Source organism: Triticum urartu, chromosome 1 (genome assembly GCF_003073215.2).
Source record: "Triticum urartu cultivar G1812 chromosome 1, Tu2.1, whole genome shotgun sequence".
Lineage (NCBI taxonomy): Eukaryota > Viridiplantae > Streptophyta > Magnoliopsida > Poales > Poaceae > Triticum > Triticum urartu.
The window spans coordinates 304,400,536-304,416,809 of record NC_053022.1 but is presented as its reverse complement, the minus strand read 5'-3'; the positions used below and the strand labels follow the sequence as shown (position 1 = coordinate 304,416,809).

General features: G+C 47.2%; 1 protein-coding gene across 1 annotated transcript; it reads left to right on the top strand.

The window, feature by feature from the left end:
- The first annotated feature begins 2,142 nt into the window (after positions 1–2,142).
- LOC125509036 (alpha-galactosidase-like) lies at positions 2,143–5,050 on the top strand. The gene is made up of 14 exons (XM_048673899.1): positions 2,143–2,402; positions 2,487–2,548; positions 2,680–2,736; positions 2,906–2,940; positions 3,034–3,137; positions 3,213–3,288; positions 3,372–3,496; positions 3,612–3,695; positions 3,774–3,838; positions 3,955–4,037; positions 4,135–4,225; positions 4,327–4,376; positions 4,474–4,617; positions 4,716–5,050. Exons 1-14 carry the CDS (start codon positions 2,245–2,247, stop codon positions 4,818–4,820), a joined length of 1,239 nt encoding a protein of 412 aa, XP_048529856.1. The 5' UTR covers positions 2,143–2,244; the 3' UTR covers positions 4,821–5,050.
- Positions 5,051–16,274: the final 11,224 nt, after the last annotated feature.

Below are 16,274 nucleotides of genomic sequence, written 5' to 3'. Positions count from 1 at the left end.
TGGTTTCTCGAGACGTGACGTCTGCATTGAAGTGGCAACGCCTGAGAGGTCGCGTCCGTCAGCGCCGCCCTCATGTCTGGTCATGATGTGCGGCATCAAAGCAGGTCGTTGCATGCTTTGGGCCGGCATGAATTCGGCGCGGCAACCTACGCGGGCATTTGATAAAAAGCGCGGGAGAGGCTGGTAGGTTTTTTGGTAGGCCAGGTTAGTGAGACGCGGGTGTGGCAGCAATTAGGACGCCCACAAAGTCCCCCGCTCCTGAGTTTGTCTCAAGCTTGTAGGAAAAAGTGCGCCCGGACCGATCGACGGACCGATGCAGGCCCGCGTTGGTTGGCAAAACACGACCGGCACGATCCAGTAGGTTTGGGGCAGTTTAAGGGTCCATGTTGAAGATGCCCTTAGTCTTTTGTCACGTAGAACCAGAGTCTAAAGTAATAGTATTGTCATATTCGTATATGCCTATGACTCTTAGAGCATCTACAGTCGCGATGAGCAAATCTGGCCCCTCAAATGCCAGGGCACGTCCGCGGACACTGACTTGTCACATCTCAAGTAATGCAATCCACATCAGGATACCTCAAATTAGAAACCTCAAAAATCCATATTATTACATGCAACGTCGCAATCTTTAAATGGAGCTCGCCCGGTCGCCGTAGCCATGTACAACGGCAGGCTGCGCTCCCCAGAGTGTTGGTCCGGTCACCGGCAAGGTAGAGTAAGGCATGGGACACGAGCCTGAAACCCGTTGGGTGCCGGTGGACGTCAGATCGATGATGGGTCCGTCCTGGGACGAGCCGACAACATCCACCACGACACGGTTGCGGCGCCCAGAGTGGTGCACCGTACGGGGTATCAAATAATGCGACTCTGCCTCACCGACATCCACTACCGCGAGCGCTGCCGCCGCGTCCCGCACCCGTTACCACGCACGGCGGCCATACCACGCCATGATTGCGTCGGATGACGCCCATGGTGCGTCCATGGCCTCGGCGCGCCAACGGCGGGGTTGCGCGTCCGCCATCGCGTTTGGACGCCAGACGAACTGCACCGCCTCCGGTGGAGCGGCGATGGCTGCCCTAGCGCCGGATCCATGCGCCATTTGGGCGGACGCAATGGATACCCGACGGAAAGAGTCCGAGCGCTGCCGTGCACGGGCCTCCTCCCGGGAGCGGCAGAGTGCAAGCCAGACGCCCATCTTCTCCTCGGGGACGCGTAGGATGAGCTCAGGGTCGACGGGTCTGGATGTGAAGGACTCGGATCCACTGCCTGCCATGCCAGAGACAGCCGGAATCCACCGGAGACGAGCTTGGGTAGGGTAGGGGAGTGAAGTGAAGTGGCGAGAGTTTGGTCCGAGGAGCGGATGGAAAGAAATATATGTGGAGTCAGCTGGACCAACGTGGATCGGATCCGACGTGACAGGCGCGGAAGGGCGCCCCATATCTGTCCCATATTTGAATTGGATATAAGGGGGGGGGGGTCAGTACGGGCGTTTGAGGCGCCCGACTGAATCGAAAATTCGTGACCGGCGTTCGAGGAGGATTTGAGGTGCCGGGTGTAGACGCCGTTAACTCTTTGCTAGAACTTTACACTCCCTCCGTCCGTGAATAAGTGTACTTCTAGGTTTTGTCTCAAGTTAAAGTTTTAAAATTTTGGCCAACTTTATAGAAAAAACTAGTAACATATATGACATCAAATTGCTATAGTATGAAAGTACATTTCAAAACGGATATATTGATATAAATTTAGTGCCATAAATGCTGCTATTTTTTTCTATAAAGGTGAAATTTATAAAAGTTTGACTTGGGACAAAATTTAGAAATACACTTATTCGTGAACGGAGGAAAACACGCATGCAATTTAAAATCAAACCACAAATGTACTAATAATGTGTTTCTGTGATTTATAAATTATATCATTGATTTTCTTTTAAAATATGGATTCAACGAGCAGTACATTGTTATATATAATTCACATATGGTCAATCTAACTTTTGGTCCAAAATATAATTTTGAAATGCGTGCCCGGCTCATTCATTGGAATTGGAATCATGTGGTTTGTGAACCGGACAGCGCCCTAATTTTGATCTAAGATAGACTTCATAACTGACCCGGAGTGTGGTTATATAAACACGAGCTCCACCAGAATGGTCTACAATATTCCTCCCGCCCCGTTGTTCCTGGCCAGACACGTATATCGGCGGCTACGTCCAGGTCAACAGGCGGGGGGAGACTCGGCGAGAGATCAATGGAAGGTTATCGTGGCCGGCCATGGACCAGGCTACCGGCGCTGCTGCTGGCCTGCGCCGCCGCCGCCGCCGTGGGCGAGTGCAGGGTGGTGCACGTGGGAGAGGCGCACCGGCGGAGCATGCTGGCCAATGGCCTCGGCGCGACGCCGCCCATGGGGTAAGCTCGCCGCTGCTTAACTGCAGTGCAACTTAGCATAATCCTTGATCAAATCGAATCCCTTTTTCTATCTCTCTTCGGCAGGTGGAATAGCTGGAATCACTTCGCCTGCGACGGCAACGGCGAGGTTGTCATCAGGGAGACCGGTACCAGCTGACCTCGTAGTCCCTTTGCTTCTTATTTACAAAGTAGTAGTAGTATACTGTTGAACTGTCCCATGGGGTAAAAACTCTTTTACTATTTTATTCTCTTGTACTATGTATGTCTACTTGAGCAGCCGATGCGCTTGTGTCCACCGGGCTCGCCGCTGCCGGCTACAAATACGTCAATCTTGGTGCGTTGCTGCCACTCTCTCATACGCCCTCGTTTTTTTTTTTTGTCTGTGTGTGCTTCCCTGTTTGTGTTGGACGAAATATTTTTACGTGATGAAATCGATTGATTAATTACAAGTGGACAAAGTGGATTGAGCCAACTTCGTGTGTGTGATTTTTTTTTCTCTGCAGATGATTGCTGGGCAGAACCCGAACGTGATGCGAAGGTTTGTACAAAATCTGCCCTCCCGGTGTCCAGTGTCTGAACACTCTTCTGGACTGCACATGATCATCTGTCACACATGTTTATGCTGCTGCAGGGCAATCTTGCGGCGAACAAGAAGACGTTCCCGCACGGGATAAAGGCACTCGCAGACTACGTCCACAGCAAGGGGCTCAAGCTCGGCATCTACTCCGATGCTGGGTAATTTACCGTGACTGTCGTCGTAGTAAGCTGTGACGGTAATTTACCCTTCTCTGATCTTAATTTTGTGTGAAGATACAAGACATGCGCCAAGGCTCAGCCTGGGTCCCTCGGCCACGAGGAGCAGGACGCCAAGACCTTTGCCTCCTGGGTGAGCGATTGATTCCAAGACTTGTGCATATCTCTGATGTGTTTTTGTTCACTCCATCCATGGGATTTGCTTGCTGGTTTCAGGGAGTCGACTACCTCAAGTACGACAACTGCAACAACGGCGACACGAAGCCGCTGCAGAGGTACCCTGACATGAGCAAGGCTCTGATGCAGGCCGGCCGACCCATCTTCTTCAACCTCTGCGAATGGTAACACCACCGTGTTGTGTATATGCACAGTGCGTAGCTGATTCGAGTTGTGTATTCTTGACGAGTTCCTCATTCTCGTCCTCTTGTCCTTGCCGGCGACGGCGATGGTGAGCAGGGGCGACATGCACCCGGCGCGGTGGGGCGCGGCCTACGGCAACAGCTGGAGAACCACCAACGACATTGAGGACACCTGGAACAGGTTGATATCTTGGCCCGTTTCCCCTTGCTGCAACTCTGTCATTCAGATTGTTCAGAGGAGAATGGTTTGGTGTTTCAGCATGACGTCGATGGCGGACCAGAACGAGGTGTGGGCCGAGTACGCGCGCCCCGGCGGCTGGAACGGTCAGTAGTCAGTCCCTGGAACAAACTCCTCATCTTACGAGTTCATGGATGGACTCGTCTTATCTTGGCTTGTTTTTGGTTGGTTTTGACGCTCTGGTACGTGGCGTGGCATGCAGACCCGGACATGCTGGAGGTGGGCAACGGAGGGATGACCAACGACGAGTACATCGTGCACTTCAGCATCTGGGCCATCTCAAAGGTCAGTCACTGACTCACCCATGGCTACATACTCTGTATTTTATCTCGTTCTTTTCTTCTCTGAATGTACCCGAACCGTCTCTGCTGGATGTGCGTAGGCGCCTCTGATCATCGGCTGCGACGTGAGGCACATGTCGCAGGACACCTACGACATCCTCGCCAACAAGGAGGTGATCGCCGTCAACCAAGGTGGTCTTCAGATCCCCTTGCGCTTGTCAGTTCGGGCTCCCGCTCTCGCGTTTGCATTGCCAGCAGGGTGAACTGATCGACCGTGGCGTTTCTTGGTTTAGATCCTCTCGGCGTACAGGGGAAGAAAGTGAGGATGGAGGGGAGCAGCGAGGTAACAGACGCTGCACCGCACTGCACTCTCCGATAATCCGAACTTCCCACATCGTAAACCAAGAACTGTGACTGAACCGTGATGTGGTATGCAACAGATCTGGGCTGCGCCGCTGACGGGGTACAGGACGGCGGTGCTGCTGCTGAACCGGCACGCCAAGGACGAGGCCCAGATCACGGCGCACTGGGACGACATCGGCCTCCCCGCCGGCACGGCCGTCGACGCCAGGGACCTCTGGCTGGTACGTCTCTACCTTTCCTCGTCAGCAAGCAAACAGAAACAGACGGCATGGATGAATCATCTTGACCGTTTCGTGGTTTTTTTTTGTTGTTGCCGCAGCACAAGACGCTCGACGCCAAGTTCACGGACAAGATGAGCTTCAACGTGACGCCGCACGCGGCCAGGATGTTCGTGCTCACGCCTCTCAAGTCCCAGATGGACTAAGGAAAAACTACATGGGTTGATGCCCGTTCCGAAATATACATTTTTCCCCTGCTACTTCTATTTTTCCGTAATAGTTTGGAAGTGGTTTTTAGCATGTAATAATTTTTTTGACAACTTTTAGTGTGTGTAATAAGTAGTACCATGCAGCAGGCGCGGTGAGCAATTTTCAAATCATTTTAAAAAAATTGTGTAATAAATTTGAGTGTTTATATCTTAATACTTGTTCAACATACTATTCTTTCTTTTGACATCAACATAAACAACTAGTCACTTGTGAGGTCATAGGCTTTCGTTTCGACACTTGGAATTTTAGAGGAAAGGTAGGGGCCTGACTTTATAAATAAAGTCAACCGGTGAGTCATCCACCAAACAATGTGCAGTAGCAAATAAGTAAACCTTTCGTCCGCCTCCGCCTCTTCTCCGCCTCCCCTCCCCTCTGCCTCCCTTCCAGACACCGCCGGATCCCGGCTGGGCAAAGCCCATGCGGGGGGATGATGGCGGCGGCGGGGCGTTCCTCCGTCGCGGCTTGGAGGCGTGGCTGTGACGGTGTGTGTGGCCATGGCGCCTGTCACGCAGCGATGTGACCTCCCCTATTTTTGTCTGTCTTCATCGTTGATCCAAAGGGATCTGGTTGGCGGGTGTTGCCTCATGGTGGCTTCCCGACGACGAGTCAAGTGAAGGAGGAGCTGGTGGCCTAACTGCTGAAGTGGGTGAGGATGCCACCATCGTTGATGGCGCCCGTGGTGTTGTTTTCCTCGTTGGAGGCGATGGTGGGGGCGTCCCTCACTCCATTGTTCCTGGGGGAAACCTCATATCTGGAGGAGGCTAGTTGGAGGCGTTGAGGGGCCTCCTAGATCGGATGATGGCGACGTCTTCGTCATCACCCCCGTGGGGGCATCATCTTTAGAGACATTCGTCGGCTGGACGGACATGTGGACGGCTTGGTGGTTCGGCGTCGGTAGGTGGTGGAACGATGCTTCATCCTACACATCGATGGCGGCGAATCTCGACGGCGTGGCGCAGTGGAGACTCGGCGTCCGATGGATGACGATGGACTTGTGCATGAGGACGACGCTGCCCGGCATCGTGGTGGCGTCGATCGTAGAGAGGCCTGTCAAGGTCGATGTGTCAGTATCTGATCTGAGGATGGATCGGTGGATGAAGGAGGTGACGACCCTTGCAATGTGTGCATGTGGTGCCCACTGAAAATGCGGCGGACCGGTGTGTAACCCAGTCCAGGCATTGTGGCTTGAATGGGGCATCCAGCACTAGATGTTACGTGCTGGTGTGATGTCTATTTGATATTGGGTTCAGACATTCGGCACCCCTTTATCATGGGAATAAGAATAGTGACAGGTGTTGTTAAAATGATGACTTCAGGCTTACTAATGCAGTATCTTGTAAGTGCTTTATGAATAATTAATAAAATAGCTTCATGCATAGTAGATGCAAAGCACTGGGTAGATCCTTCTTTTTTAAAAGCAAATAAGTAAACCGCCACCCAGGCCAAGTACAGACCACAAGAGTCGGGTAAACAAGCGCGCATGCCGCCCCAAGGAACAACAAAACAAGACCAAGCTATGTCCCAGCAGTCGTCAGGCCGAGGTCGATGGCAGAGGCACAAATCTTGGAGATGATCATACCCGGTGAGCCATTTTTTCTACAATCCAGCGACGATGGGTCATTGGTTTTGCTCAAACTGACGAGTTTTTTTTTGGTGAAACCATACATATGTGTTGTTATAGCTGTGTTTTTCTTCACGATTGTCGTTGTTTTGCGGAACCATGTTTTTGTGTTTTGCTGGAATTATGCCTTTTTTTTTGCTAAAACCAGGTCATTGTTTTGCTGCAACCACCACACGAGGCGAGCTGCAACCATGGAAGGCGACCTCGACCGGGGCCATTGTTGCAGGAGAAGACATGCGGGGGAGACGGTGGTTGGTGCCGGGAGGAGAAGGTGGTGAGCGTGGTAGGCAGTCCAGAGGGGAAAACCCTATTCGCCACTCGCTGCGGCAAAGTGTCGGGTAATCGCACAGAGCAGCCGAGCGAGCTACAAACATGGGCCGGTCCACTTCCAGATTTACACAGGCCGTTCAAACAAATTTGGGAACCTTCTAGAAGGTTCCCTGAACCGGGGTTTTTCCTGTTTTGTTTATTTTTTGGGTTTTCCGACTTTCTTTTACTTTTTTCATTTTTCTTTTCCATTTTTTCCTTTTTCTCTTTCTTTTTTTCAAGTTTATTTCCCTTTTTCAAAAAGTGTCCAGAAATTTCAAAATTTTGTTCAAAATGTATGAAAATATTCTTGTTTCCAAATTTTGTCAAAAATGTACAAAATACAAAAAATATTAAAATTTCAAATTTTGTTCTCATTTTCAAAAAAAATCAAAATTAGAAAAAACAGAAATTTCAAATATGTTCTAATTTCCAAAATTTGTTCATGTTTTCAAAAATTGTTCAGAATCTAACTTTTTGTTCTGAAATTTTGTTCAGAATGTTAATTTATATTATCATTTAAAAAAATTCATGTTGTTCGTGTTTTCAAAAGTCTGGGGTTCAAAAATTGTTCGGAATGTTAATTTTTGTTCTCATTGTCTCAAAAATTGTTTAGAACTTCAGAATGTGTTCCAATATTTCAAAGATTGTTCATCTTTGCAAAAAAAAACATTTTTAAAGAAATGTTCACAAATTCAAAATATGCTTGCATATAAAAAATTCTTTGCGGATTTCAAAAAATGTTTGTGTTTCCAAATTTCGTTTGGAATTTCAAAAACGTTCTATTTTCAAAAAATTCACATATTAAAAAAATGTTAAGTATTTCGAAATTTATTCAGTTTTCAAAAAAAATTCAGAATAAAAACGGTTTGAAAGTCCAAAATATATTTTCGTTCCCGAAACAATATTTGGCATTTAAATATTTTCGTTCCCAAAAGATTCGATAACGTGTAAAGATTATTTTAAATGTAGCGCTTAGTTTGTTGAACTAAAAGAGTTAAGTTTCTAGTAAAGCAGAAGGAGTCAACGGCAGGAGTGGCATTGGTTCATGATCGGTAAGTCTCATGTTCGATTCCTGGCATCGTCTTGCTTTTTTCTACCATTTTTACGTCGCGCTTTCCTTTCATTCGCTGCTAGTGGGCCGGCCCAGTCGCTTGTCCTCTGTGCGTCTGCGTGCTTTTGGACGTAAAGAGCGTCCAATGGGAACTCCCGTCGAGCGGAGCTGCCGTTTTTCCAATCTGGGCTATGCAGGGATGGCATGTGTTGACTTTTTTTTCTTTCTTTTTTTAATAAAGAATGTAAATTGGATTTTTTTTTCGTCTGTCATGACATTTTTCAGAAAAGTTCTTCTATTTCAGAGAATTCAACCCACAATCCTGTTTTAAGTTAAACAAATCGTTATTTTTGTATTTTACACAAAAGTTCCTGTCTTTTCTTGAAATCAACCCGCCGTCCGGATTTAAGTCACACCCGAACCGTTGTTTTACATTTTTTGAAACCCCCCTGATGTTTTAGGTAATTCATCCACGGATCATATTTAAGTCAAACAAATATATTTTTTAAATCATCCATATCTTTTAAACCGTAACTCAGATTTGAACATGTTATATATGAAATTTGATTAGAAAAATATGTAGAATATGAATATGAGATAATTTTTATCTGTTAAGTATTTTTAAATATTATTTTGAAATATATTTGAGTCAAACAAAATGATTTTCTAAATTATATCTATCTTTTAAACCGTAACTTCGATTTTAACATATTATATATGAAATTTTATTAGAAAAATATGTGGAATCTAAAGATGATGTTAATTTTACCTGTTAAATATTTTTAAATATTGTTATGGAAGCAAACTTATAATTTATAGCGCAAGATCCCTTTTTTTCATACCGGCGGCGACCCAGATTGCAAATAAACACCCCACTATAACCATATAGGGAAAAGAAAACATCGATAACTACACATGCATACCTCTGAAAAATGTCACAGGGGAAAACAACAGATCTCTCATCGCGAGAGTGGGAGAAAGCGAGCGAGCGAGCGAGCGAGCGAGAGAGAGAGAGAGAGGGAGGGAGGGAGGGAGGGAGGGAGGGAGGGAGAGGGAGAGGGAGGAGAGAGGGAGAGAGAGAAGCCTTAGGATTAACCATATTCAGCACACGTTTTTTGTTGTTTTGTGTGAACACCGAGGCCATCGCCGGCCAGGGTGAGAAGGAGGATAAGCGGCAACACAAATATGATGCCTCGCAAAAATAAAGAAGATGGACCTATTTGTGGTCTTGAGTGATGGTTATTGAGTTAAGAGCGTGTGTTATGTTTTCTCCCCCGTTGCAACGCACGGACTCTTTTGCTAGTTATGTACTCCCTCCATTTCAAAATATAGTGCGCCCGCGCTTCCCGAGGTCCAACTTTGACCATAGATTTAACCAACGAGACCAACTGCGGCGGGAGAAAAAATTATATAATTGAAAACTTCTTTCGAATATGAATCCACTGATATAATTTTTGCTCCCGCCGCAATCGGTCTTGGTAGTTAAATTTACGGTCAAAGTTGAAGCACGACGTTAGAGGAAGCACTACATTGTGGAATGGAGGGAGTAAAAGGTTTAAGCATTACACAATCTCTGTATAACTGACATGCACACAGCCATAACCAAATTTGAGTTCCAAAATATTGAAAAAGGTGGAATACAAGTAATCATGCCTAGGAAGGGTCAATCCGAAGATCATGCTGTCATCCGTATCGGGTAAAAATAAATCTTGCTGTAGCCCCCAAGCATGTACACACCTCCGTAAACAGGTCTCAATTTTTCACATGTTTGGGACCATGATCAGCATGTTAACCAGTCTGCTACTTCCAGAGGGCAAGGTCAGGTGTCTGAGGCCCCAGTGGGCAAGACCTCCTCTGCGGCGCCCATGGCGGGGCTTCGTCATGACGCGCTTGACGTGACTGTGACACCATCTGGGACTCTCAGAGTTGATCTGGAGGATGAGGACCTTACCCCTACGACTCTGGGGAGCACGACTCGCGCCCCCATGTCGGTGCATACGGCAGGACTTCGGTTCGGGTCCTTTGGTGCGATCTCGGCACCTGGGCGCCTGTGGGGGGATCGGGTGGACAGAGATGACCCTGTTGAGCAGGAATTACCTCCGCTATCTCCAGCTCGGTTCTCTTTTTCTGAGGGTGGTGATGATTTGGCGGCGCCGAGGTCACCTAGGGGGAGCGACTCCAGGCAGGCGGCCTCAATCCCTCCCTCGTCGGTGGAGTTCGCGGAGTTATCCAACGTTGCGGCGGCTGCTCCGGACAACTCGCATCGGCGTGATACTCCTTCACCGCAACGACAGCAGGAGGGGAATGTTGTGGTGTCGGGGTTTGGGCCTTCTTCCTCTCCGGATCCACGGGGAGACACAACTTATCCATAGTTGTCGCAGAAGGTGACGACTGTGGAGGCGCCTTCTGTGCGAGCAACTCAAGAACCGAGGCAGGGGGTGGCTGATCCAGTGGCACGTTTCGGTCAGGGGATGGACATTCTATCCCATAGGTGGTGGCCTTTGGGGGTATCCCTGATCCGGCGTCGGGTGGGAGGCGGTCCAGCCGGCGTATTCAGGGGCAGCCGGATGCGGATGAGTTTCAGCTTGGGCGTGCCATGCGGTTGGCCAAGATCCGCGACACGGAGTCTTCTACAGGTCCGTCTTTAAATACCAGTTGTTCTATTTTACACTTTTTTGAGAATGATATTATGCATAAGGCAGATAATATGGGTATTTCTTTAGGTAATAACAATCGCAAAGTAGTTACTTCTATCAATGAACTTCTTGATTTAGAGACAGATAGAGCAATGAATATGCTTAAAAATTTAGCTGCCGTAAAACCAATGCAAGAAAGAGAGATTAATGAGTTGGGTATGTGTGAGTTGGAGGGTTTATGTGAGGATCTGGTTCCTGTGAACCTTCTACATGAGGAAACTTTGGAAGAGGAGGGGCATGCGGCCACTCTATCTTCACCTATAGATCTCGGCGAGGATACTAGTCTTGCGGACTGTATGATCCTCCCTGAGGCACCAAAGCGTAAACGGCAAAAAAAGGTATATGGCCTTTCTGCGGTGCGTCGGAGTGCTAGGCTTAAGTTTAAGAAGAAATTTCATGACGGTTCATGAGAGGCATTTTTTGGAATAGCAGAGGTCTTAGGGACTTGGCTAAGCGTAGGTTTTTGGTGGATGCTTCTCGGGAGTACAAACTTGATTTTATTGCGTTGCTTGAGACTGGTAGGGATAATTTCACTTCGCAATTTCTTGGAACGATCTCAGGTGGTCTTGACTTTGATTGGCATTGTCTGCCACCTCGGGGAAGATCTGGTGGGATACTCCTCGGCGACAACTGCGAGTCCCTGGAAGTATTAGATGTATTCTGGGGAGAGTTTACAGTTAAGTTCCATGTGCGGTCAAAAGCGGACGGGTTCAGGTGGGCTTTAGTAGCTGTGTATGGGGCAGCGCAGCCAGAGCTAAATCCGGACTTCCTCGCAGATTTAGTTAGGATTTGTGGGGATGATAGTTTACCTATTCTCGTTGGTGGTGACTTTAACATTATTAGAAGACGAGAAGAGAAAAATAATGGCAATTTTGATGGCCGATGGTCTTTCATGTTTAATGCGATCATTGAAAGCCTAGACTTGCGAGAGATTGATCTCACGGGGAGGCAATTTACTTGGGCTAATACTCTCCCAAATCCGACTTATGAAAAACTTGTTAGAGTCCTCATAAGTAGAGTGGGAACAAAAATTCCCGCTAGTGACGATGCAGGCGTTATAGAGGGGAATATCTGATCATACACCCCTTCTTGTAGACTCTGGTGAGGCGGCTCACCATGGGAACAAGAATGTTTTCTCTTTTGAAACGGCATGGTTCGAAAGAGAGGATTTCATTGAGTTAATCACAAGGGAATGGGTGAAGGAACACAGGGGAGAGTCGCATATTGATCGATGGCAGTATAAGATTAGACATCTTAGACAGTTCTTGCGAGGATGGGCTAAGAACAATAGTGGTGCTTATAGAAAAGAGAAAGAACGATTGTTAATGGTTATCAATGACCTTGACATAAAAGCTGAAAGCACCGCGCTGGAGATGGATGAGTGAGTGGCTAAAAGAGAAGCTGAGGTTAGTCTGGCAAAGCTTCTTAGAGATAGGAATTGAAATGGGCACTTCGAGCGAAAGTGCGCCAGGTTGTTCAAGGCGATAACAATACTCAATTTTTTCATATGATTGCCAATGGGAAACATAGGAAAAAGAGAATAATTCAACTTGAACAAGATGGGGGTACGATAGTTGGGCATGAAAATCTAAAATTGTATATTGCCAATTATTACAAAAATCTTTTTGGGGCCCCAGCTGAGAACTATGTCAACCTCGATGAGAGCATGGTGGACGACATTCCTCATCTGAGGGAGGAAGAGAACTAAGTGCTCACTACACCTTTTACAGAGAAGGAGGTGTTTGATGCGATATCCCAAATGGAAAATAACAAGGCACCTGGTCCGGATGGATTCCCAGCTGAGTTTTATAAGAAATGTTGGGGTATTATTAAAGGCGACTTGATGCCCATGTTCCAGGATCTATTTAATGGCCACCTTTAGCTTTTTAAGCTTAACTTTGGTACTATCACTTTGTTACCCAAGAAGGCGGAAGTGATTCGCATCGAGCAATTCAGGCCGATATGTTTGCTCAATGTGAGCTTCAAGATCTTCACAAAGGTTGGCACAAACCGTTTGACTCAGATTGCCCATTCTGTGGTACAGCCAACCCAGACTGCCTTCATGCCAGGACGACACATTCTCGAGGGAGTGGTCGTTCTTCATGAGACCTTGCACGAAATTCACTCGAAGAAACTCGATGGGGTGGTCTTCAAAGTGGATTTTGAAAAGGCATACGATAAAGTGAAATGGCCATTCTTACAGCAGGCCTTGCGTATGAAAGGATTCGATGAGGCTTGGAGGAAACATGTCGAATCATTTGTACAAGGTGGTAGTGTTGGCATCAAAGTAAATGACGATATTGGTCAGTACTTCCAGACGCTAAAAGGATTGAGACAGGGAGATCCGATGTCTCTGATCCTTTTTAATGTGGTTGTTGATATGTTGGCTGTTCTTGTTAATAGAGCAAAACAAGACGACCAAGTAGGTGGTCTTATCCCACATCTGGTTGAGGGTGGGGTATCCATTCTTCAATATGCCGATGATACAATCATTTTCATGGAACATGACCTTGTCAAGGCCAGAAACATGAAGTTAGTGCTTTGCCTTTTCGAACAGCTATCAGGGTTGAAGATTAATTTTAATAAGAGTGAGCTGTTTTGCTTTGGACGCGCCAAAGAAGAACAAGAAACTTACAAGAAGTTGTTCTGGTGTGAATTAGGCACGCTACCCTTCACGTATTTAGGGATTCCGATTCATCACCGCAAGCTCACTAATAAAGAGTGGAAATGTATCGAGGATCAGTTTGAAAAGAGACTGAGTTGCTGGAAGGGCAAATTTTTGTCTTATGGAGGAAGATTGGTGCTTATTAATTCTGTACTTACAAGTATGCCCATGTTCCTCCTCTCTTTCTTTGAAGTCCCGGTTGGGGTACGAAAAAGATTGGATTTCTATCAATCTATATTCTTTTGGAAAATTGATGAGAACAAAAATAAATATAGATTGGCAAAATGGGATGTAATTTGCAGACCTAAGGATCAGGGAGGCTTGGGAATTGAAAATTTGGAGGTGAAAAATAGGTGTTTACTCAGCAAATGGCTGTACCATTTATCGATAGAATCAGATGGAGTTTGGGCTCAGCTTCTGCGTAACAAATATCTCTATGCCAAAACTCTAGCCCAGGTTCCGGCCAAACCGTCTGACTCACCGTTCTTGAAAGGGGTTATGAAGACGAAGGTAGCCTTCTTCAGCAGGACTAAGTTCATTGTCGAGAATGGACATGAAACTAGATTCTGGGAAGATACTTGGTTAGGTGACTCACCACTGGCCTTGCAGTATCCATCCCTTTACAACATTGCACAACGGAAAGAGGTTTCCTGTAACACCCCGGATATGATTTTCCCAATATGTACTCCAACTCTTGCCGTTTCCGGCGTTAAGTTATTTTATTTTCTCGGGTTCTGGTTTTTTTCTCCGTGTGTTGTTATCGTTGTCATGCATCTCATATCATGTCTTCATGTGCATTGCATTTGCATACGTGTTCATCTCATGCATTCGAGCATTTTCCTCGTTGTCCGTTTTGCATTCTGGCGCTCCGTTCTCCTCCGGTGGTCTTTTCTACCTTTCTTTTGTGTTTGGGGATTAAACATTTTCGGATTGGACCGAGACTTGCCAAGCGGCCTTGGTTTACTACCGGTAGACCGCCTGTCAAGTTTCGTACCATTTGGACTTCGTTTGATACTCCAACGATTAACCGAGGGACCGAAAAGGCCTTGTGTGTATTGCAGCCTAACACCCCTCCAAGTTGGCCCCAAAACCCTCTCCATCATCTAGAGCGTTCGATCACGATCGCGTGGCCGAAAACCGCACCTCATTTGGACTCTCCTAGCTCCCCCTATGCCTATATATAGGTCTCTCCCCGAAATTTCGGGTCTTCTCCCCCCGAAACCCTAAACTCCGCGCTCCGCCGACCGGACATGTCCGTTTCCGGCCGAACGAAGCCGCCACCGCCATCCGCACCAACCGGCGCTTGACACCTGTCCCGCGGGTCCCCAGTTCGCCACCGGCCCGCCTGGGCCCAAGGCCGACCCCCTCCTCCCGCGACCGGGCCCGAGCCGCCGCGCCCCGCCCGCCGCTTCCTTCTCCAACGCCGGCGGCCGAGCCACCTCGCCGTCCGACGCCTCCGGCCACCACGGCCATCGCCGGAGCAGCGCGCCGCCAGCGCCCGGCGTCTCCTGCGCGACCCCCTCATCGCCCCCTCACCGCCCGGTGACGGATCCGGCCGCCCCGCCGCCGGACCTCGCCGCCCCGACCCGGATCCGGTTGTCCCCGCGCCCTTACACCTCGCTGGAGCTACAGTTCGTCGCCGGAGACCTCGGTTCGCGCGCTGGGGACAAACCCTAGATCTGGACTCGGTTGACTTTCCCCCTCTCCCCTTATTATTTTTTGCATTTTTCATCGTGCTATAACTCCTCATCCGTAACTCCGATTTGGGCATATAGCATATCAAAATGTTCGTCTCAGAGAGTACATCATTTCATCTTATTGCTTCATTTTCATTTGAGTTCATCTTGATGCCCGAAATGCTGTTAGAAGAATGCTATTTGAGATAATTGTCAGATCTGCTGCTCCAATTAGATATTTGTCATTTTTGCCATGATTATTGTGTGCATGATATGCCCCTGAGCTCTTCATGAGTTTTGTTATATGTTTTGCCATCTATCCAGAGGTGCAACCCATGTATTTTTGTGATGTGTGTGGTGACTAGCACAAGCTTGCAAAGTGGAGCATTCGTTAATGCTGATTTCTGGGACTGAGCAATTCCACTAAGTCCTTGATCTGTTTATTTCATTATGCCATATGTTCATGTTGTTTCCTAGTGATCCGTGCCTCTTTTGAGGATGATCAGTAAGGATGTTTTGTTAATATTGTAGTGCTCTATCCATCCATGTCTTTGTTTGCAATTATGGAGCACCCTAGCTTGAGTCAATCGAGCTCTACTTTTGCCATTTCGTGAATCTGGGCAGATTGTCTACTTGTTAGCGATTTTGCCGAGGATGTTGTAGTTGATCCGTGCATGCTATGTTATTGTTCTTGCCATGTCTAGCTTGTATAATGTATATTATTGATGGGTGTATGCTTAGATTGTCATGACTTTCTCTGTAGTGAGTGCATCGAGCTCGTAAACATGCCTACTTGATATCTGTTTCAGCATGCTCCAGTTTTCACCAAGTCTGAGAACTGATCATGTTTTTGCCATGTTCACATGCTTGCAAATGTATTTTCTGATCACTTTTGGCTCAAGGTCACTAAGGGACTTTTGTTAAACTCTTTGAGTAGCTCCATGCCATGCTTTACGTTTCCATGTTAACATCCTGTAGCATATAGTTTTCATACTCCAAAGAGTGCTACCTGATCTGAAATTCCAGACAAGTGTTAATTTCACTAAGTCTGAAATCTGTTTACCAAATGCATTTTTTGCCATGCTTGTTTGAACCTGTTAATGGATGAATTGTCCATGGCTCAGTGCTAGTCTTTTGTTAAGCATCATGAATGGATCCCTGCCATGTATTTTGATGCCATGTTTGGGTGTTGTAGCATGTTCATCTTGTTGCATCTAGTCGGCTACTTGCTGTAAATCGCAGAACGTGGTCATATTTGAATTGCTTGCCATTTCCAAACCGTAACTCCGATTCCGGCGTTACTTATATCGTTTTCAAGCGATTTCATCTCATCTTTCCAGTGGCACACTTGGATTTCCATGTTGAGGCCAGA

What these genes read in the sequence shown, in the direction of transcription:
- LOC125509036 (XM_048673899.1), top strand. Translation starts at nt 2,245, where the DNA reads ATGGAAGGTTATCGTGGCCGGCCATGGACCAGGCTACCGGCGCTGCTG. An exon ending in CTACAAATACGTCAATCTTG is followed by an intron (nt 2,737 to 2,905) that starts GTGCGTTGCTGC and finishes TTTTCTCTGCAG; the next exon opens with ATGATTGCTGGGCAGAACCC. An exon ending in GCGCCCCGGCGGCTGGAACG is followed by an intron (nt 3,839 to 3,954) that starts GTCAGTAGTCAG and finishes CGTGGCATGCAG; the next exon opens with ACCCGGACATGCTGGAGGTG.